At 40.9% G+C, this 20,985-nt stretch overlaps 3 protein-coding genes across 3 annotated transcripts; 2 read left to right on the top strand and 1 right to left on the bottom strand.

The window, feature by feature from the left end:
• The first annotated feature begins 1,339 nt into the window (after positions 1-1,339).
• LOC135489606 (metabotropic glutamate receptor 5-like) lies at positions 1,340-5,657 on the top strand. Its single transcript, XM_064775033.1, has 2 exons — positions 1,340-2,323; positions 4,374-5,657. Exons 1-2 carry the CDS (start codon positions 1,418-1,420, stop codon positions 4,839-4,841), a joined length of 1,374 nt encoding a protein of 457 aa, XP_064631103.1. The 5' UTR covers positions 1,340-1,417; the 3' UTR covers positions 4,842-5,657.
• Positions 5,658-9,591: 3,934 nt separating this feature from the next.
• LOC135489626 (uncharacterized) lies at positions 9,592-13,314 on the bottom strand. Its single transcript, XM_064775060.1, has 4 exons — positions 13,019-13,314; positions 12,774-12,862; positions 12,216-12,391; positions 9,592-10,104 (listed from the first exon to the last, which is right to left on the bottom strand). The coding sequence occupies exons 1-4, from the start codon at positions 13,083-13,085 to the stop codon at positions 10,095-10,097; spliced, it is 342 nt and encodes a 113-aa protein (XP_064631130.1). The 5' UTR covers positions 13,086-13,314; the 3' UTR covers positions 9,592-10,094.
• Positions 13,315-14,834: 1,520 nt separating this feature from the next.
• Positions 14,835-18,983, top strand: LOC135489618 (uncharacterized). The gene is made up of 4 exons (XM_064775049.1): positions 14,835-15,293; positions 15,889-16,151; positions 16,455-16,601; positions 16,954-18,983. The coding sequence occupies exons 1-4, from the start codon at positions 14,975-14,977 to the stop codon at positions 17,113-17,115; spliced, it is 891 nt and encodes a 296-aa protein (XP_064631119.1). The 5' UTR covers positions 14,835-14,974; the 3' UTR covers positions 17,116-18,983.
• The last annotated feature ends 2,002 nt before the right edge of the window (positions 18,984-20,985 follow it).

Below are 20,985 nucleotides of genomic sequence, written 5' to 3'. Positions count from 1 at the left end.
TATTTCTTTGATTTCTCCAGCTTACTCGCATTTAATCATGGATCTATCAAAAGAACCACACGCTCTGGGCGTACCTCTGTTTGTGTATCATCTCGTATCATCTCGTAACATCTGCCTTACTAGCAACAAAATTATGACAATACAGTCCTCGGACATTTCATAATTCTTTCGTGTAGCGTTGTTTTCGGTGTACTGCCTGGCATTAAGGATTTCGTGTTAGGTTTTATCCATCCTGCATGATATGATGCATTCCTCTCACGGTGTGTTCACGTTTGTCACTTTCACTGGCCTTCTCACCATGTCAGTGGTCAAAGGGAGCATGTTTGGCAGCGTCTTACCTCCTTCCTACACCTACAGCAGTCCTGGCGACCTAAACCTCATTCTCTTAGCATCCATACGGGACAGCAGCAATGGCGTCTTCTGTAACGGGAACTTAAAATCGTGGCAGTTTCCGGTCATCCATGCTTTGTATTACGGGACAGAACACTTACGTAGTGAAGGAATACTTTCAAATGTTTCTATTGGGATCACAGCTGCAGATCTATGTGGCGATAGCGGGATAGCCGACATGAGAATCATTGAACTCTTGGATGTCTTCAAAAGGGCAGACAGGCCTGTTATTGGTTTGATCATTGGTACGGGTAGCCGACATGCAACAACCATCGCACAGGTTGCACGGCACTACCACATACCTCAGTCAGGACCATGGGCTACAAGTGATGAACTAAGCGACAAGGCGGCGTACCCGTACTACTTTAGGCTCATCCCCTCTGATGCCTTCCAGTCGGTCGCAGTAATGGACATTGTCTCCGAATTTGGCTGGAATTACATATCTGTAATCTACCAACAAGACAGTTATGGTCTGCATGCATATGAAAACATACAGAACTTGGCAAAGGAGAGGAATATTTGTATTGCTTTCAGCTTGGCAATTTCGCATGGCACCGAGAAAGATAATCGTGAAACTATAGCGGAATTGAGCCGTGGCCTGCTTGAAAATCTCCGGGCAAGGGTTGTTGTGAGTTTTGTTTTGTCTGACGATATCATAGACGGGGCTCTCGGCTTGCTCAACCAAACAGTGGGAGCTGGACATTTCCTGTTCATATTCAGTGATTCCTACAGTGGAAATGACCCAGACTTTCATGAGATGCGGGTCGGATCATTCTTTTTCAAGTTACACTACGGCGTACCCAAGGATTACTTTAATTATTTGAAAAGCTGTTCTGCGAATAATATTACAGGTTTCTCCCAAAATGACACTCTGTTGAGAGCATACGTTGCTGATACATTCCAATGCGACTGGGTAGTCAAAGGTGCAAACAACACACAGGCGAAAAATTGCTATGATCATCTGAACGAATCTTTGGTTCAATCGAATGGACCGACATATCTTGGTGGCTTTATTGATATCGTTCGCATGTTCGGTTACTCCATCCGAAATCTAATCAATGAAAATTGTCCTAATGCTCTTACGGACAAATCGCTCCTAAAAGACTGCGTGAACGGATCGCTAGTGAATGAATACGTTTACAAAACAACTTTCAATGGATATTTGGAGAATATGAAAATAAACAAAGATGGCGACGGAATGGGCCAGTATGAAGTGCTGCAGCAAATTCGCAAAGGAACGGGATTTGAAAAGGTCAAAGTTGGAGTTTGGGTTGCGTTGACCTCATCTCTCAGCTTCACTACAAATGTGACGTGGACAACGAGATACATGTTGGATAATCATGGGATACCTGAGTCAGTCTGTAGCAAGCCATGCGACCCGGGATACTTTCGCTTGCTTTCAGATTCGCCGTGTTGCTGGGTTTGTAAAAAATGCAGATCCAACGAGTTCGTCACGATAAACGGGTCGGCGTGTGACGTGTGTAATGAAACAACATGGCCGAATAGCATAAACAACACGTGCGATGAAATCCAGCCAATGGTCCCAGGCTGGGCAGCGATCACAACAATTGTGTTCATGTGTTTTGCTACCATAGGTTTACTCCTGGTCATTGTGATCGGGACCTTGTATATAGTGCACCGAAACGACCGCATCATCAAGGCATCAAGTTTGTCCCTTAGTTGTGTCATCCTCTCTGGTGTCGTATTATCCTACATAACCGTATACCTAGTCCTGTCCAACCCATGTTCAGTTGTATGTAGCATCCAGAGACAGACATTTAGCTGGAGCTTTATTCTCATCTACGCACCCATTTTGGTTAAAAGCAACCGGATCTACCGCATTTTCACGGCAGGGAAACAAGGCAACAAGAGGCCCAACCTTATCGGAGGCAAGGCACAACTTGTCTTCTCCTTCATCATTATCAGCATCCAGGTAAGATTCGTAGGTTCGTTACAACTGATATAGGACATTATGTTAATTGCTCCTTTCTGATTTAGGCCCATCGACCCCCACGACAGTTGTTCGTGAGGGTCGATGTTTTCAAGATTTGCCCTAATAACCCTTTGATAAGACAGTAGAACAATGAGAATTTAGGCACATAACGGGCTTTGTTTACCGTGAGTGAGGCTAGGTCTAACTTATTTTAATCAAAACTGGACCTAGAGGTTTTATCTACTGGTATATTCATTTTAGTATATTTATTTTTAACACATTTCGAATGTTCGGTTTGAAACCTGATGCTGTTACATAATTGCTTGAAAAAGGAACACAAAAGTGTTTTCCTGTTCTTCTGGAAAAAAATACTTTGAGTGCGGGCATGATTGCGTCTCATCTTTTCACATGCAACCAAAACATCCCGTGGCTGTGTTGCCATTTGGAATAATCGCTTTATTCGTCTAAACTATTAACGCCATCTCAAATACAAAGTTCTCGATTTCCTCTTTCCAGTCCATCAAATCAATAGTTAGACATCAGCGGAGTTTGAGTGATATTGAGATGATAATCACTAGATATAACCCTAACAGGAAAACATGTTCTATTTTGTCGATCTTTGTTATTTGATGATTCACTTTGTTATTTATCATGAATTCTCGGTTTGTAATAACCTTATGGTACACGCTAACACATGCAATTAGTGATAGGTTATTGCATAATTACAGAAAAATAAATCGACATGGTAAGATAGCAACTTATAATTAAGGTTATCGCAAAAATTGAAGAACCTCGATATGTGTGATTAAGGGTTGAAGTTATCGTTTTGTGGATAAACATATTAGGTTACACACTATTCAAAAGAATGAATTGAACTGAGATGTTACAGACCATCGGGGTAATTGCAAGTTCATATTAGGTGTCAGCAATTAACTTATTATTTATTTGTCTCCCACCAAAAGCAGTATGCATACAATTGCTTATATTTTTTGTTGGAAATATAAAACATGTGAATCATTTTCAATCAATACCTCTAACCTCTGCCATTATGCTGATATCAACACACACATAATCTGGGTTTGATACCATTACACCTTGTATAATTCACAAAAAATCGTTTTGGGTTGCAAGTAGACATATTGAACAATTTGCAGAGTCAGCATATTCTATTTTCATCGGTCCATATCAACATGCAATTATCCTACATCAGAATCTGATGACAGTCTCGATGATATCATGTAATTTGACATGGGCTAAAATCTTTAGTTTTCCTAATCGCTCATGTTTTACCTGTGTTGTAGTGTATGCTTATCGATTTGATCTGTAAACTGACACCAACAGATAAATAAATGCTGCGCAATGAAGGGAAAAAACATAAAAGTTGATTGATCTATTCCTTTCATCGACCAAGTTGAAAAGAATTGGCATCAATTTGGGTGTGGTCGTATCCTCACCCCAAATATTATGTTTTTGCTTCAAAATCACAGGTGAAATACAGAAATCCCGCTTGCTTTTTGAAACCTTCTTTTCATGAAACATGGTAATTGTAGTTTGAAACCGAAAATTACCAACAGCTAAAAGATATAATCAGTCTGTTATCGGGATTATTTGCAAAAGAGGAAAAAATTATGTGGCTTCAGGTTGACGTCAATAGTTTCTCTGTTTTTTGTAATCAGAGGCTCATGCGAGTTGTTTTACGATGATGAATTACCCTCCGATGATTTTATATCTGGCAGATTTACACCGGAATCGTGACAAAAAGTCATATCTGGAGAAGCAATTGATTTTTCTAATGATACTTAGTAACCTTCTTTTCATCTAAGCCTCAGATGACACTGTCTGTGCAATGCAGTTTGTGATGGAAGGGGGCGTTGCAAGAGAATTCAGACAAAGCCGGTAATTCACTAATGTTGAACTGCTAGAACAATATATATAAAACATATCAAGCATTAATAAAATCGAGTAAGATGAATTCTTGCGAATATCGTATTTCATCATATTTCATCACATTCACTCTTATCACATTCACTCTAATTTACTCTGTTTTCAGGTAACCATTTCAATTGTTACAGCGGCTGTCTTACCTCCCACCCCTACGTTGCGTCAGCCAATCATGATAGAGAAGAGAGTGGAACTGACATGTGACCTGCCATTCTACGCATTGATCATCCCCCTCTGTTACAACCTGTTGGTCGTTTTGGTGGCTGCTTTCTTCGGCTATAAGACGAGGAAACTACCAGAAAACTTCAACGAGTCCAAGTGTATATTTCTCTCCGTCTGTTCGACTGTTTTCATTTGGATTGCATTCATGCCAACATATTTTGCCGCCATGACAGCCCAGCACAAGATCCTTTTGTTAGCCTCGTCACTTGTGTTAAATGCGACGGTCATAATATTGTGCTTGTTCGTCACACGCGTGTATGCGTTATTCTATATGGACGAGGATGATATGTTGTTCATGACGATGACAAGAACACGCGTGGCTCCCATGTCTCAGATCTCGGCTATAGCTTCTTAGACTCCTTACCGTTGGTATACGATTAACGGGGAACCCTCATGCAATGTTCAAGGGGGGAATGGGTTGCAATAGTGTTCTTATATGTAAGTCAAACAGCACACAGTTAGCAAACCGGAGCCCAAATAAAAGGACGTTACCACCGGGGAACCTTCTTCCATTACTATAAGTACGTAGTACTTTATGACATATCAACATTATTGCTGGTAGGTCTGATATAAACTCAACCAAATCAACATCCAAGAGGCCAACGGCTAAGATAGGAAGTGACAGGAAGTGTCCTTGCCGTTGGCCCCAGATCAAATAATATTCAATGCCAAAATCTTTCCATCTGACATCATCCACAGACAGTCATGTGCAGCTGTGATTCGTCGCTAGGTTACGAGATGGCGACTTCCATCATTTTCATATTCGAGGATCGATCAGAGATTACGAGCTCATGATCGCACAAGTGAGACGGAGTCTCTTATATTTATAGAATGAATAGTTTCGAATATGGTGTCTCCTATAAAGGCTTGGTTCTTCTTCAAAACCACGTCACGTCCATCACTTGACCTGCCCTAAACATTCACTCTTCCAGACATGATGCTGGTGAACTATGCAGATACAATAATTTCGGCGAAAGACTCTCCCAAAGTTGTCCCAATTCCGTCGTCCTGTTAACCAGTACTAGGGGGAGGAGAACGAGGGTGGGACCACAACATCCGGAGTAAGGACACTGGTTCTTTTTCTTTCCAACTCATTCCCGTGGCTAGCCGATCTATCGGCATTGTTTCACGGCCAATAAATCGCATGTCTTGTAAATTCTGACTCGGTACCATTGCATGACCTTCTTGGCCTGGTTTATTCTGTTTTGTAAGCTATCATAAAAGACTTCAAAAATGAATCCTACGGTCACACGCACTTCCTTGCTATTTTTTTTTCTAAGCCACCAGGAAACCATCTACGCTAGATAATAACCACATATTACGGTATGTAATATTCATATTCAAGTAACAAGTCACGATAAAATTTAGAAAACCTTTACAACTTATGATTTGGTCACGCAAATATCATTTTACACCAGACCGAGTCTGAAGGTTGATAGATAGAAAGATTACTATCAATAATAATATTTACAGTATTTTCTTTAAATTCGTCGCACGAACGTTCTTGAAAATTGAATTGTGGGCTTAGTGTCAACTAAGATCAACATCATATCTACTCCTAGATAATATCAGGTGCTTTACAAAGAACTTTTAAGGACACTCGATCAAGCGCTGTTGATTTGAGTGAGAGTCGCGTTGTGTCGGTGCTCTGTCTGGCCTTGAGGGCGGATGAGCATTAAGAGGTGAATGATGGGAGCTGCGCCTGTCTGGGATTCACGTCTCGCCAGTCATCCATCATGTGGGGACCTTGTCAGTGACGATATGTGTCTCTGTACAGCGCCAATCAAAGATTACATCAACCATTAAGTGATATGTGATGAGAATGTAAAATAGGGAAGTAATGCCAAGTTTCACTTTTAACTAGAAGGTTGAATGGCGCTATCGCTTTCGAGATGTGACTGACACTATCGGCAAACTATTTGAATATTCTTCATACACCTCTGCGTGTATCGATGTACACATTTTTTGTTCGGTCTGTACGCCTACCTTAAGGACACAGGGTGTCGTGATATCCGCATCTGACCAACTGTCTGTCGATTTGCTGACGGCGGTGAGGCATTTTGGGTGACTAGATCTGGCCATTCGTGTTCAGTCTCACTTCCAACCATAATACTTCTGGCCTGTCTTGATGTATGTGACATGGGATAAGTGACATTCGTTCCGATTACCCTGGTGATAGTGGGAAGGAGAAAGCAATTTGGACCCAATGATACTCTTAGGACATTCTGTTCCAGGTCAATAATGACCAATACTGACAAATATTCCTGGTATTTTCTATTCAAGTGACCTCTGTTGCAACGTTAACAGAAGTCTATTCGACACATTCGATACATTAAAGAGTTAAGAGAAAATAAATGGTTCGAAAATGGAATACAAATAGCCATCAATTTGAGTTATGCGTATCTAAAGAACATCAAGAGACGATTCACTTGCTTGCATTGGAGACAGACTCCAATGACTAATGGCTCGTCAAACTAATGAATGGTAAACTTCGTCGCAGATTCGTTCATGAGATTTTCTCGTCAGGTGGTGCGATGTATTTCCCTTCCTGATCTCCTCTGCTTGACAGAAGCGGTGAAATCGATGTGGTGCCAGTGTCGCATTGATCACTGGGGTAATGAGGCCGGGGTTCAAATATTTAAAGGCTAGTCTTGAAAGTTTTTTCCATGCATATGATTGACCCCCATAATTTGGAGTCGTCTACAAAACTAATACATACATGGTGCTACTGCTGTTGTAGTAAATTATGGATCCATTCCATCGGCTCCTAGGGGTGTCTGTTGACGGACGTAAAGTAACATTGTTCTTCGTCTCGTTCTTCTTGTTCTTCTTCGGTATGAACACTGCTGCTGCAGTCACCAGTGTGACGATTGAAATACATTTGGGCAGCTGCTTCTGCTGCTACCAGTAAAAATATCTGCTGCGGGCAACGACCATCAGCGGCGTTGACCATTCGGTGTTTGTGTTGCAAATACCATAAAAATGCTCGAAACTTTTATTTTTTAAAATTTTTGCTCGAAGCATGTGAACACACTCGAGCGGATCTCGCGGAATTCTCGCTTTGATGCTGAGGTAATCCACGTGCACAACCTTGGCCGTGACTGGTAGACGAGTGCACCGCTGGCATTCACCGCGTTGAGTTTTTCATTCTGCTTCTGCAACAAAAATATAGCGATGATCGGTAATTGCTTTGGTGAAAACTCGTTTCGGAAGCCTCAAGATGGCAGCGTTTTATTACTTGATTTTTATACAGGGAACTAGCGTGATTAGTAAGAAATAGGAAAATATCACATCATGGAGTGAGAAATCAGGTTAGAAACAAATTTGCAAAATAAACTTAGGAAATATTTCATGATGTCTGTTTTTGAAAAAATGGTGATTTTAATCCTTTCCGAATGATAGCGGTAAATATCTCGATATAGTGTAACCTCTGCGATATGGGGCTATGAATAATAATATCCCCTGACCTGATATGCTCTGTTGGTTGCACACTTCTCATTGCCCGGTCTTCATTTGGATTGTAAAGGCAGCCTGGTCACAATAACGATAAACTAGGTCACTCTTTACGAAGATTTCCAAACCATTACAAATCTATTACCGATACTTTGCTAAACAAACTCAAGTACACAGTCACGTTTCTGCAATGCCGAATTCTCGCAGTACATGTACCGGATTGTCAACCATCTAAATAGATACAGCTAAAGCGGCTGAAAACAGGTAGGGCTACGGAAGCTACTGCATTTTTCTAGGTGTCTTGACGTGCTTAACTTAAGATTGGTGGAGATTGAATCCTTGATCGTCAATTTTTGCTCTCAGGAATCTTTGAAATCTACCGGTATCAGCGAAGATAGAATCATATAGTATGTGTTACTAACCAGTCCATGGTGATCTTGATCTGCCCTTTACGTGTTGAAGTTTCAGGCACATCTCTATTACTTGCAGGATTGGTGAACCATTCTAACTATGCCAAAGGCAGATCCCCATATTTAGGTACGGGTGACAGGCAAGGAGGAAGCTGACGAGCATAAGTTAGGCCCGCGGACGTGACAGAGTTCCGGTATCCTCTCTGAGTGACAAATAAGACGCCAATTGTCGAGCAAGTGTTTGGAAAGATGGATATTGGACAATACTCTCTACGAAGAAAAAAGTTGCGTCTCTTGGTGATTCCAGCGACAATGTTTATCGTGCTCTTGATATGGTACCTTGCTGTCAAGTCCATTCCTAAAGTAGAAATAGACAATGAAGACATGTGGATGTAAAAACTTGACTGTTTATCCAAACAATCCCATTTGAAAAGACACCTACTACAATACCATATCCCTCTGATTAATTTGTATGCGCCTGACAAAATTAGAAAATATATGTGTTTTCCGGGCATCTGATGGCTGTTTGCAATGTATTGCTTAGGAAAAAAAAGTATAATTCAAGCCAATGGGCATGCCTCTTCATATCCTTGTACCTCCTTAATGTCCTCAACTTTGTACCCCTCCTCTTCGGGGGATTATAGAAACAGCCTCTTTACAGACATTCTTTGTGTTCCCTTTCCCAGTCTTGTTTCAGTCGATACTGGCGTTAGAAAGAAGATCCTTGCTTGTCATTTCAACAATGGCTGGTGAAAGGATTTGGGTGAACTGCCAAAGGATGAAATAGTTAATCGGTTTTTTGTTATCATATCAAAGGATACGCGTAGATGTAAGTGTATATCCCCTTGGCAAATTGTCATTGGACGTGAAGACGAGCCAGACTGTTGAATGAAACATGTTTTATCAATGGAAAAAGCCAGTACTTGCAGTGTTTTGTGTGAAATTCACACAGCTGAGTATCATTGGATGACTCGCTGTGATGTACCAACGATGCATATAAAAGGATACCAAGATCGAGTGCATAAAAGGTAACAACTCAGTTCTTCATGTTCGTAGAGTCGCTGACCTCTCGACTGTTGGCGGCCAACAGGAGTTTGCGTTTCTAACTCATTGTTGTGTGGACTCTTGATTTTTCTGTTTCCTCGGGTGATTTTGAGTGCCTGATCTCAAAATACATTCCGGAACTCCAGGGTGAACAGAATAACGCTCTTTCTACTTGTCTCACAAATGATTAATCAGGATCTCCAAGAAGCGGTGACAAATTTACCTCGCCTGTCAATATGCTAATTGAATTATGCAAAAGATAACGATTCCACGGTTTGGCGTCCGACTAAAGACGGAATTTGGTTTCCACCTCGTTAATTCAGATTAACGTCTGTTGTGGTTGAAGTGTAATTCATCTTCTATTTGGATGTCCATAGACGTAGTGCTAGTCTTATTATCTATCGTTGGTGCATTTCATTTATGAACATGCAAAGTTACAGCATTTTTTAGACTACAACTTTTAAACCGCCGTTTAGAAGACGGCAAACCGGCTTCATTTTATAAGTTAAACATTCGGCTTGTTCAATTATTTGACATAGGCTTACAAGCTGCTGAGAACATGCTCACATGCTCACATGCTGTTAGTTACATTCAATACACGAACCGGGGACCGGTGATTCTTGGTCGTCATAGCGGGGTGGTCGCGTTACCGGGATGGTCGCCGTCACCGGGGTTCCACTGTAAACCTCACTGGATTCGATTCATGTGATACTGAAAGAAAAAAAATCAATGTGATTTTCATCGGGCTTGATTCTCAGGTCGTACAGCTGAAAGGACGAAGGGTGGTTTAAAGTGGCAATTGTAACACTCCAGATGCTCCTGTTAAGTTACTCCATCTATGGTCTTTAAGTAGGGACTTTATTGATCTCGGGGTCTTAAGTACGTCTATGAATTTAGCACCAAACTCTGATCGAATTTGCGACTATACTCTCAGGAAAACAGATGAGAACTTGTAAGACTGTAGGACATATCCACCACAATTGAATTCGCGTCTCGGCGGACATGTTAGTGAAACTCGGAAACATCTAGTGACTGGCTGGGTATAATGTTACTCGAGCAATGGATATTGATAGAAAGATTAATAATCCATGTTTATCAACCCGAGTTGATCTAAGTGTGGGATTAATAAGTAATGTAAGATGATGATATACTAAGATGTAACGATACTACGCTTCAACTGAACACTTATGACGATCGCAGACAATTCACTGAGCGAACCACATCTGACAAAACATGGCAAAATATTTAACAAAATAAAACAAAATCAGAAAAAATAGTTTTAGCACCAGCAGAAAAGCCAGCGCGGCCAACGAGTCAACAGAACGTTCAGGTGATAAGGGGAATGTTCAATCAGGAAATTGGAGATAATCCGACTTCGAGACGACAGTTAGTGATCCAATATCAGTCTGTACTGCCCTATAGTATGGCGGATCAATCAGTGTGCATGTGTCCAGGTTTTATTCTACAATTCTAGATGAGTGTCAGTCAACTCCTGGTGACATTGTTTCCAGTCTGGACTAGAAAATGAGAATTGTGCATTGATAAATTATGGTTGTTGGACTGTGAGAGTTATTGAGCTGCGGGGTACCACCACCTGGTCTCTGAAGGTACCATAATAAATAGGTATAAGGGGCTTCAGAACTTGCAATGGTCATTAGGGGAACCGATCAGCGGTCGTATGAGTTGTCCAATTATTTACACGTAATGATAAATTGGAGATCGACGATTAGAAGCAAGCTCCAGTATTAAGCTGTGATGGAATCCTCATTGGTGATAGGCCGATCTAGGGTGTTGTCGATCATGGGGTCTGCGGTACAGCCTGATCTCTGTCGAAGAAAACGTCAGTAGCACGTCATGATCCAAATAATATAAACTAAGATTGGTGTCGTATTATACTTTTATTACTATCTTTGATTATAACGAGATAGCATGCCTAACCACCATTAAGGAGAAAGCTGAGATGAACCCCTTGACCCATTTTTTTTTCAATCAGATTTTTATCTATCATCCTGCATGTTCAAATTCAAAGAATCTCATATATCTAAAATACGCTAAACAATGAAAAGCTTTTAAGGCTGCCGCAATGAACTGATGATTGGGGACTGCCATACCTTTGGTAAACCTAATCTACATAATTTTCTTTTGATTGATTGAGTATGAGGCGATATCACCAATCGCTTTTTAATGCGTTTTCTATTAGACCCAAATCTTCTGCCAGAGGTCAGGTTCGTAGAAGTAAGGTTCTTATGCTGTGTCACAACGATGTCCTTGAAACAGGCTGTTTGATCACGACCACACTATGGAAAATATTTCTATAGTCGCTCTCTGACCATCACAGGAATCACTATCTTTAATATCTTGTCTTAAATTTATTCATTGTCATTACCTTCCGTAATCAGAGGTTTGCTGTCATGTCACATACAATGAGCCGCGCTAATTGAAACATTGCTCCGAGAACATGTGAAGTGCTATTAGTGACATCAGGCATTTTCGTCATACATTGTACTGTACCTGAGGAAATTCGAAATTAGAACCCTTGCACATGAAAATGAAATTATTGGTATCTCTATACCGTAAGGTATTCGTTATACGCTAGGTCGACAGGCATGCAGCAAGCTAGTTAACTTATTGTTTCTCTAAAAAGAGAGTCGCTATAGCATTTCTTGCAAATGACGTAGTAAAAACCACATCTGGCCCCGAAGGTAGGTCAGAAATATCTTAAAACTGAAAGATTTGCGATATACCTAAATACGTCATTAACATTAAACCCAGTTAGGTTAAGTAGGGCCGTATGCATACAGTTTTTATCATAGACATCTTACTGGTATTTAAGAATGTGAACTATGGTGACACCTGATGTTACAATCCAAACAGCCAGCCTTCCCGCGGCGTGTGCCCCATTGCAGCCCGTGTTCCTACACTCCCAACAGTTACTTTGATTATAACAGTAACCGACCGCCTTGCAAAACTTTACCACCTTCCCGTCTTCGAGCTTTTTCTGAAACCAAAAAAATTAGGTCAAAATTCACGTTATCCCAGTTAGGTTAAGTATCCTTAAAGACAATCTCTTTCAGTTAATCCAATTTGGATTTTTCACGTCAAGACTCAACGACACCGTTAAGGTAACATGGCATTGAACGACCCAGCACAGGTCCGTCAACTGGACACTGGAATTTATCGATGTATAATCATGTTTTGGGATACAGTGGTTTTGGCTGTTGTAGAGTGGTGGTCCTTGGATGTGTAGGATACACACGACGAACCCTGTCATTGCCGGTCCGTTACGCTTTTGTCGGCAGACACCTAGTACAGGTGGCTGTACTTACAATCGTAGTACTTGTGGCTGTACTCACAATCGTAGTACCTGGGGCTGTACTTACAATGCAGACGGGATATCGGATGGCTGCCTCACATTTGGTAGCTGACTGTGATCCAGTGGTAAAACACGCTAGTTCATCAGACTTTACATCTGCAACAGCAAAAAAATCATTCAGTACTTATCGTTAACGTCTCCTCCGTGACGGGTAGCGGGTACACCATTAGATAGAGGGTTGAGGTAGACACAGCTTCCATTCTAAACGAGAGACTCGCACATGGGACTGAGGTAGTTACACCAATATCTTACCTTTGACTGAGAAGGAAAGGATGAAAATGCCTAACAAAAGTTTGTTAAACATTGTAGAGAGGAACATGTGGGGCCGCGCCTTCAGAACATTCCTTGCTGGAGGTATTTAATTATTCTTTCGTGTATTTTACGACTATCAAATGTTTAATGTGGAAAACTTAATGCCATGATTACTTATTGAAAATTGTACTGATATTCATGATAATGGAGGATTTAGGATTTTTGCGTTTAAATAATTTTGGTTGTTGAGAGTGAAACAAATTTACTGCAGATTACCATAAGCCCCTGACATGCTACTTTAGAGGGGCAGTATGTAAATTAGGACAGAGTGTCTCATGTCACCTATCTACTTTTCATTAAACAGGAATAGAATATCAACCTGGGAATGGCATTAATAAAACCTATCGACACATGGAAACAAAGTCCGTTGTGTTGTCTGTTGGTTCTGTCTATTTCAATCATTTCCATAGAGCCCAAAGCGAGCGCAAGTCAATAAAGAGAACAATAGACGGCAAAGAACCAAGGACATCGAACAATGGCGGCACTTCATGATTTTAAACAATAGCGGAGCGAACAATCGAGTAATGCACCATCGGGGAAGTTGCAATCAGCTCTGATGCTGCGCTTTTCGTCAAGTGGTTCGACGTGTTCACGTACTTTATAAAAGTGAGCGTAGACAACGAAAAATATTGATATCTGATTTGCAGGTGTTTGTTAAACACTGCGTTAACGAGTGATTTCTATCGCTGCAACGCAAGATCCCTCGTCTTCAAATGAGTCTGCCAACCGACGGATGTTGATTGGGACTAAAGGGATATGGGTTGATCATTTCGTCAGAGGTCGTGGGTTCGATGCCCAGTCCGCAGAATGCTTTAGTGGTCGGGAATGTCTCAAGTTTGGTTTATGCCTAAATGCTGGCGATATCCAACGTATCTTAATAGATAACGCCAGTATTAGAGTGCACCGAAGTTGGGTAGGCCTTGACCCCAACATTCCGAAGATGAAGTCACGTGAAATATTTTGATAAACGTGTGTCCAACTGAAAAATAGGATGGTCAATTTTGAACTTTTGTGAGTATTCATTCTCCGCCTTCAGTATAGACAGATATGACGAGGAAGTCAACACGACAGAAATGAAACCCAAAACCTTTTCTCTCTCTGGAAATCTGGAAATGACATCATTAGAGTGAAATTTGGGATGCTTTTCATCAAAAATACATCAGGTTCAATGGAGAGACCAGCTGAATGGTGTATGTTGAGTATAGTGTGTATTATTGTTGTTCGATTCGGGTCTACTTCTGCACAACACTTTGCTCTTGTCGTCATCCGTCGGTGGGAGTATGTGGACACTTTTACTGAACCGTTTGTTCATTTCAATTATTAACCTGGAATTGGAAGGAAAGGTGTTGAATGTTTATATTGTGGTTTCACGCATGTTTTAAAGAGACTAGGTTGTGTGATTGGTGTAAGGTAATATAATGGTGTAAATCTGCCATATATCTACAGTGTGCATCATTATATGTGCACGATAGGTAAGATTCCGGCACCCTAGTGGTTGCGAGGCGAACTACTTTGTGCCACTTTTTTGAAGACGGGTTCTTTAAGTCAGTTATGATACCTACCTCTGCAACTTGTCATTGTCTACGAACGAATACTTCCCGTCCGCTTGTTATTTTGTTGAGCTTGGCACCTGGCTGAAGCAAGAACCAGCTGGTTGTGCACCCCTGGCGAAGTAAGAGTCAGCACTATCAAAGCAGGATTGTAGTCGCTTGCAGCCGTCCTATATCTCGTGATCAACATTTGATTTAGGCGAGTACGGACAGCAGCGAACCATTGCATCCTTACGTCCTTTACACCATTCCATGAGATGTCAAGAGACAAACAGAAATGCAATGGGAAGGAAGTGGTGATATATACAATCTTAAGGAAACCTAGTTATTAATATAGATCACAGCGATGAAATTATTTTATCTTTCGATAATTGTGACAACGTCAGAATTAGTGGCATGTTACAGATATGACTTCACAGCAATATTTTATCCAATGGCGATGAAGGATTACGCAATATCTGGTCCTGTCCTAGAACATTACGCAGTCTCTGTGATATGTTGTGGTGCATTATCACTGATCGAAGGTGGCTTCAAATCGTTTGATTATCGGCGACATAGAGGGAACTGTTTGTTGTCCAAAAGTGAGGTGGACCTATGTGAAAATAAAGGAAGTTATAAAAGGGCCGAAGGCGTGAGACATTACTCAAGGAAAAAGTCGCGTAAAGGTATGGAAGACTGACGCATTCAGAAAATGACGAGCTTGCATAAAAAATCAGTATCTCATGCCTTGAGACCGCGATTTCCGCTTGAGACTGGCTCGAAATTGCTTTTGCAACAGCTGTGAAGCATCACAGGCAAGGGCTGTGGGCGATGTTGGTTTTGGGGTATAGACAGTGAGTCATTTTTCTTTGTCTTCTTCATCTTCTGCCTTTGGAATCATTCTGTGTTTGTGCTTATATAGGGAAAAGATGTTTATTCCACGCTAAATTGACTGAGCACTTCCGACTTCGGTGGCTAGTTATGATTTTGGAGTCTCTTTCTCCGAGATGGCTAGCCATCCAAGGCTGACGAGGGACACTCGCATCTACCCGTGTTCGTTCTCTTAGACTTGTTACCGAAGAAGGCTAAGGATGACGGAACAGTCGTGAGTTCTATTTGGGAGGTAGCGCTGGGCTTCCTGCCATATTGTCATTGTTCATTGCATGATTCGAAGTGAAGACGGCCAATAAGAATATGACCTAAGCAGCATAAAAGTTAATACGAACAATCTGAAGTCGCAGTTGGCTCTTTCTGTTTAAAAATATTTTTGTCATTTTTTAGATAAACCTCACTGCTGTGCCGAATACAAGCTCTTTCATAATTTAGACAAACTTAGTAATGGAGAGTATCCTATCTATATATATCCCCCTGTTGCAAGAGTCCTATATTGTATGAATACCAATAGTTCTGGTCTAAAGGAATATATCACCTTTAAATATCCAAATACAAACGAAGTGGTCTATAAGAACGGCAACCCGAATAAGTATCCGACTTGGAACAAGGAGGGGGTGGCCATCTATAGGAAGATAAGAATTGATATAAATGTAAGTGAACAAAGAAGTCGATTGAGCTTAGATCAAGCTTGTCCTCTTTTACTTTTAAGAGTTACAGGGACCATAACCTTTCAATTGGGCCGGAAAACAGAAAAACTAACGTGGCAATATGTCTTTCAGCGTTCCTAAACATTGAGGAAAAACGCTCAAAATGCATATCACCGGCTACGCAAACGCAACCTGTATTGAGTCTGCGTTCATTTTTATACGGATGCATGTTGTCTTTACGTATATGTGGCGAATCTTAAACGCAATATTTTTCAAGGTTCGTAGCAATGACCACTCCCATTTCAGCAAATGACAGTAAACGTGTCGGATACAACATTCGCTACTCTGCTGAGCGGCAAATCTTTGCAACCGTATGCAACCGTGGGTGGATGTGACGAAATGGCTATAAGCCATTACGATTTTAGAGGAACAGGGTTTGCCTTCCATTATTCGGTAGGTGCCATCCGATGTGTTCATTTTTGTACAAGTTTGAAATGGTAGGACAGTGGTCCAGTTACAGTTTATTTATATAGGCCATGCATGGACTGTCAAACGAACTATAGTCACATGTGTCTTAGCAATTATCGAATTATTCATTTCTCTCAGCTGTAAATTTTCACTGGGAGAGAATTCATTTTAGGACATGCAGGTTTTAGATTCAGGTCTGACCAATAAAATAGCTGATCGTGATGTTCTTGGCCCACTTAACAACGACTGTTGAGGCTGACTAAGTTAGCCTATGTATGTTTCCCTGTCACTCCTCTTTAAAGTTGCCAAAAAAACTTTCACTTATCATTAATTTCAGATCAAGATGATACGAACATCCAAGACCATCGGCACCGTAGTTAGAGGATTACCGTTTAGGTATTTGAAAGCTGGAATAATAGGCTGCCAGGAGCGTCCACCAGATTTTGGTTGTTGCTTTACTGGTGTTAAGGAGCCAATGAAACTTGGGATTGTGAAATAAAATCACAAGCTCATTACAAAGGATTTCGTTTGCAGAGAGAAATGAGTTAATAGAAAAAATCATCAAAAGCAGCAGGTTGTAATAACCCTATATTACGTCTTTGCACAAGTGTTTTCTTATCAGACTAATATGTCGCTTGATGACGCCAGAGTTCCTCCACGATATGGACGAAGTACATCGGAGAACATACAAGTCGTGGACAGATGTACTGATCCTCCATGAATACCCTTCGACTCTTCATCTATCATCGCTTCCCGTGTTTTTTGTCAGCTCTTTTGTGACCTTGACAAACAACAATACATCATTTTACCAAGTTCTTTTCGATACAGTGGAAGGGCAAACCCATAAACGACGAAGTTAAGACAATAATTTAGGTAACTTATTTGCACAAGCAATTTACTTATTGTATGTAGATACTCATGCTGGCCGGTGAGGTCGGGGTGATTGAAAATGTAAACGATCATGATGGGCTGTGGCGTCATGAAAATGACAAACATGACGGAGACGAGAAATAAGTTGACTAATGTTCTCTTATCTTTCACCTCTTTTGACTGAGATGAGCCTTTTCTGAATTGGTTTGAGTTTGTGATTCCGATTATAATGAGTACATTCGCTAGTATGACCGTGAAGCAGGGTAAAAAGTAGTAGATGAGGTTGTCAAATAGTACCAATACTGTGGCTTGAATACCTGTCTTTGGGTAGTAACATAGCGAACTTTCACCAAATGCAACAAAGCCACTCATAACACCGCTATAGATACTAGCAATGCCACACCCAAACATCGCAAACACGATTACCTTATTTCTTGTATTCTGAGTAATGTCCGATCGCTTAAGAGGGAACCAAACCACAACTGCTCTCTCGATGGAGAATACTGCCACAATCCAGGCAGAAGTTGTTTGAAAAACCACATAAAAATACATAGACAGCTTGCAACTTGTGAGAGACATGGTGTAGAAGTTGACAGATATCGCGCCATTGGTGATGCCCGGAAGACCGTACGCAAGCCAAGATACGACTCCAACGAATAATATACAACATATGTCCGATACAGCCAAGCTGGAGAGGTATGCACTCATAGCCACCCCCATCCTCAACCTTCTGAAGACCGCGATCGACGTGACATTTCCAAATAATCCTGCCGTAAAAATTACAATCATGACATATCTTTCCACGAAGTCTACAAACGTCTTCAGGCTCGAGGTTTCGCTTTTTTCGACCCCTGGGGAAAGAGAGCTGTTATTGCTTATTTGATGATACATTGACATGGCTTTAAATGGTGGCTCGTAAATGTCTCTGAATGTCTCAAAAACTACGTATGTGTAAAGAGTGGTCTTTGTTTTGATATAACGATTGCGTAGACACCGATATCCTTCGGTCGTCCTTACTCAAATTGATCATCGGAATAGAGCCCATTGGAGATGTCTCAATCATGCCAATGGTCGACTTGAGTTGAATTCTTCGACTACAAACATGACATCGCCTACTCTTTGCTTAAAGAAACTGTGTGAGATAGGCAAATTCGCATCACGACTGAAATAGATGTCGGTGAAAACGACACCAAAAATAGAACAATGGCCAAACTATAATTAGTCTACCAAGGCCAGGCTTGTAAATTTAGAAAACTGTGTAAACATTCAAAACTTGCATGCCTGCACATGTTTATCATCGTAAAAGAGCAAATATCGCCAATTGAAGTGTATATAGTATATCAAAATGTACTGATTAGCAAGATAAACCGTGTGTTATTTCTTAATCACGGGATGTGTTTTTGGACCGAGAATTTAGTCTGTAATGATTTAAAGAAATGCATACACTACTATCGACTGGCGATCTTTTTGCGTACGTTAACAGGTGGGATAACGTGATCGAGCCTACGCGTGCGTGCTATTTTGAAAAATCGGAATACTATGCGTACGCACTACAAAATAAACGGCCCCTTAGCAGATCGACATGATTCCCTTCTCTATTATTGTAATAGAAATATACTTGATAAAATGAGAAGCCTTTGCCTGACACTACAGCTGGCTCAAACATCTCAGACATCAAATTCTAGTGACTTCTCTTAAAGTTCATAGAACTAATCATTGCGCGGATGATACCGTGTCACGACCTCATCGCCGACTTCAGTAAGTCTCTTGATATCAATACACTCGTGTGTTTTATCTTTCGTTTTCGATTACATGGTTCTGTTATTTCTAGGCCGACATCAGAAAGCTGAAATAACCACATCATGCTTCATTGCGAGTCGAGAGACTGCGTGGTTATTAGGGGTTTTGCTTCAAAGAGGAGATATTCGAGTTACTAAAGCCAACCTCACCGGCTCTGTTGCAAAGTTGCATTAATTCCCTCGTAGTCTAGTCATATTTAATTTTGGAAAGTGAACATAAAGTAAAAGTTCAAATAGTTCGGCTGACTTGTCGAAAGTCGACTGTCAATTGATAGTATGACAAAGGTTACGTCTTTAACCTTGGGGCCCGAATGAATTATTCTAATATACCACAAGTATCAATAATCCTTTTTGACAGTGATGAATGTTGTTACCAAGTTCACCCAGACAATAGGAGTGAACAATTTGATATAGAAAATAAATAATCTGTTTTTGGCGTGCGCGATAAGTGCTCGAATGACAATCTCATAGCAATCGAGTTGGCACAGGATATATTTCGCGTTGGGTTATTATATATTCGTTGCGGAGGATGGAAATAACACTCGATTTGGTTGTCAACAGCTTCAGTTCAATTCAGGAACTAACTTGAAAAACAAAACTTTTCATTGTTCTCTGCACTATAAGCATAAAGCAAGAAACGAATCATGGTGATGATCATCAGAATGCATTCGCAAACACCGCATTTTAGAAGGTTGGTCTACTAGTTTCAAATGATAGCTACCCCTTGTCTGGCAGCTGACTTGTCCTTGAGCGTTGCTTACTATCCTGGGGGACGTAATCGCATTAGAAGCCTCTTGTGACTTGCCATCAACGCCATAAGCTAAACCGACATGTAGGATTCCGCAAATGTGATTTGAATTTTAAAGTTTCTTTAATATTTTCACTTCTAAAAAGAAAACGACGCGACCTGATCGCAGGGACTATAAGTGGGGGATATCGTGTTTATAAAATTCTGTGTAATTCAAACCGAAGTCGAACAAGCGGCCAATCAAGTGATGGAATGAATTGGTGGATTGTATTTCCTCGATCAAACCCGTAATTCGCATTTACTCCGTATCGAAATACTCTGCTACCAAATGAGCTTGATGGAGATTGAGGTTTGCTTGATAATCTTCAAATATTGCTTGTAAATAAATCGAAAATACCACACAGACGTAGCTTACAAGATAATCCCCTAAACAGTCCAAGCAAAGTGCTGACTTTTGTCAATTCCAAGAAATATAAGATCAGCCTCCTAACACCACTCTCAAGATTAAATAAAGCGAGTAGTGAATATTGGTTTGGAAATTACAGTTGCTTTTGGGCGATAGGTAGTTATTGCTTATTCAAATGCGGACTACGGCAATGGGCAAGCGACCTTGCTCTATTCCCGGTCGACATTTTCTTTGATTGGGATTTTTCCTCATTGTTCCTGTGGACATCATAGCGGTTCCTTTGGACCAGACAGATTAAAAGGTCAAATGTCGAACGCTTAGAAATGCATAACTCTAATAACAATGGTTATCCGAAAAGGAACAAGAATCAGTTGGACGCGGCCAGTCTTTGAGGCGCCTTAGCGAATATGGAACTCAATCAGACAAGTGCTGTGTGGGTGCCCCAAGTGTCTTCAGGGTCCATTAGGAAATTACTGACATCCTCGCCTATGTCTGTAAAACTTGAACATGTTGCCAAGCCAAATGAGAGATCGGGTCGACTTTTGA

The sequence above is a fragment of the Lineus longissimus genome, chromosome 6 (assembly GCF_910592395.1).
Source record: "Lineus longissimus chromosome 6, tnLinLong1.2, whole genome shotgun sequence".
Taxonomy (NCBI): Eukaryota; Metazoa; Nemertea; class Pilidiophora; order Heteronemertea; family Lineidae; genus Lineus; species Lineus longissimus.
The sequence above is the reverse complement of the archived record's forward strand: the minus strand, read 5'-3'. Positions and strand labels throughout refer to the sequence as shown.

Coding starts and splice junctions, on each gene's coding strand:
- LOC135489606 (XM_064775033.1), top strand. CDS start 1,418: ATGTTCGGTTACTCCATCCGAAATCTAATCAATGAAAATTGTCCTAAT. Junction 2,324..4,373: donor TCATCATTATCAGCATCCAG/GTAAGATTCGTA, acceptor CTCTGTTTTCAG/GTAACCATTTCAATTGTTAC.
- LOC135489626 (XM_064775060.1), bottom strand. CDS start 13,085: ATGTTCCTCTCTACAATGTTTAACAAACTTTTGTTAGGCATTTTCATC. Junction 12,863..13,018: donor CCTTTCCTTCTCAGTCAAAG/GTAAGATATTGG, acceptor TTGCTGTTGCAG/ATGTAAAGTCTGATGAACTA. Junction 12,392..12,773: donor TCCGATATCCCGTCTGCATT/GTAAGTACAGCC, acceptor TTTTGGTTTCAG/AAAAAGCTCGAAGACGGGAA.
- LOC135489618 (XM_064775049.1), top strand. CDS start 14,975: ATGAAATTATTTTATCTTTCGATAATTGTGACAACGTCAGAATTAGTG. Junction 15,294..15,888: donor AAGGAAAAAGTCGCGTAAAG/GTATGGAAGACT, acceptor GTCATTTTTTAG/ATAAACCTCACTGCTGTGCC. Junction 16,152..16,454: donor AGATAAGAATTGATATAAAT/GTAAGTGAACAA, acceptor CTCCCATTTCAG/CAAATGACAGTAAACGTGTC.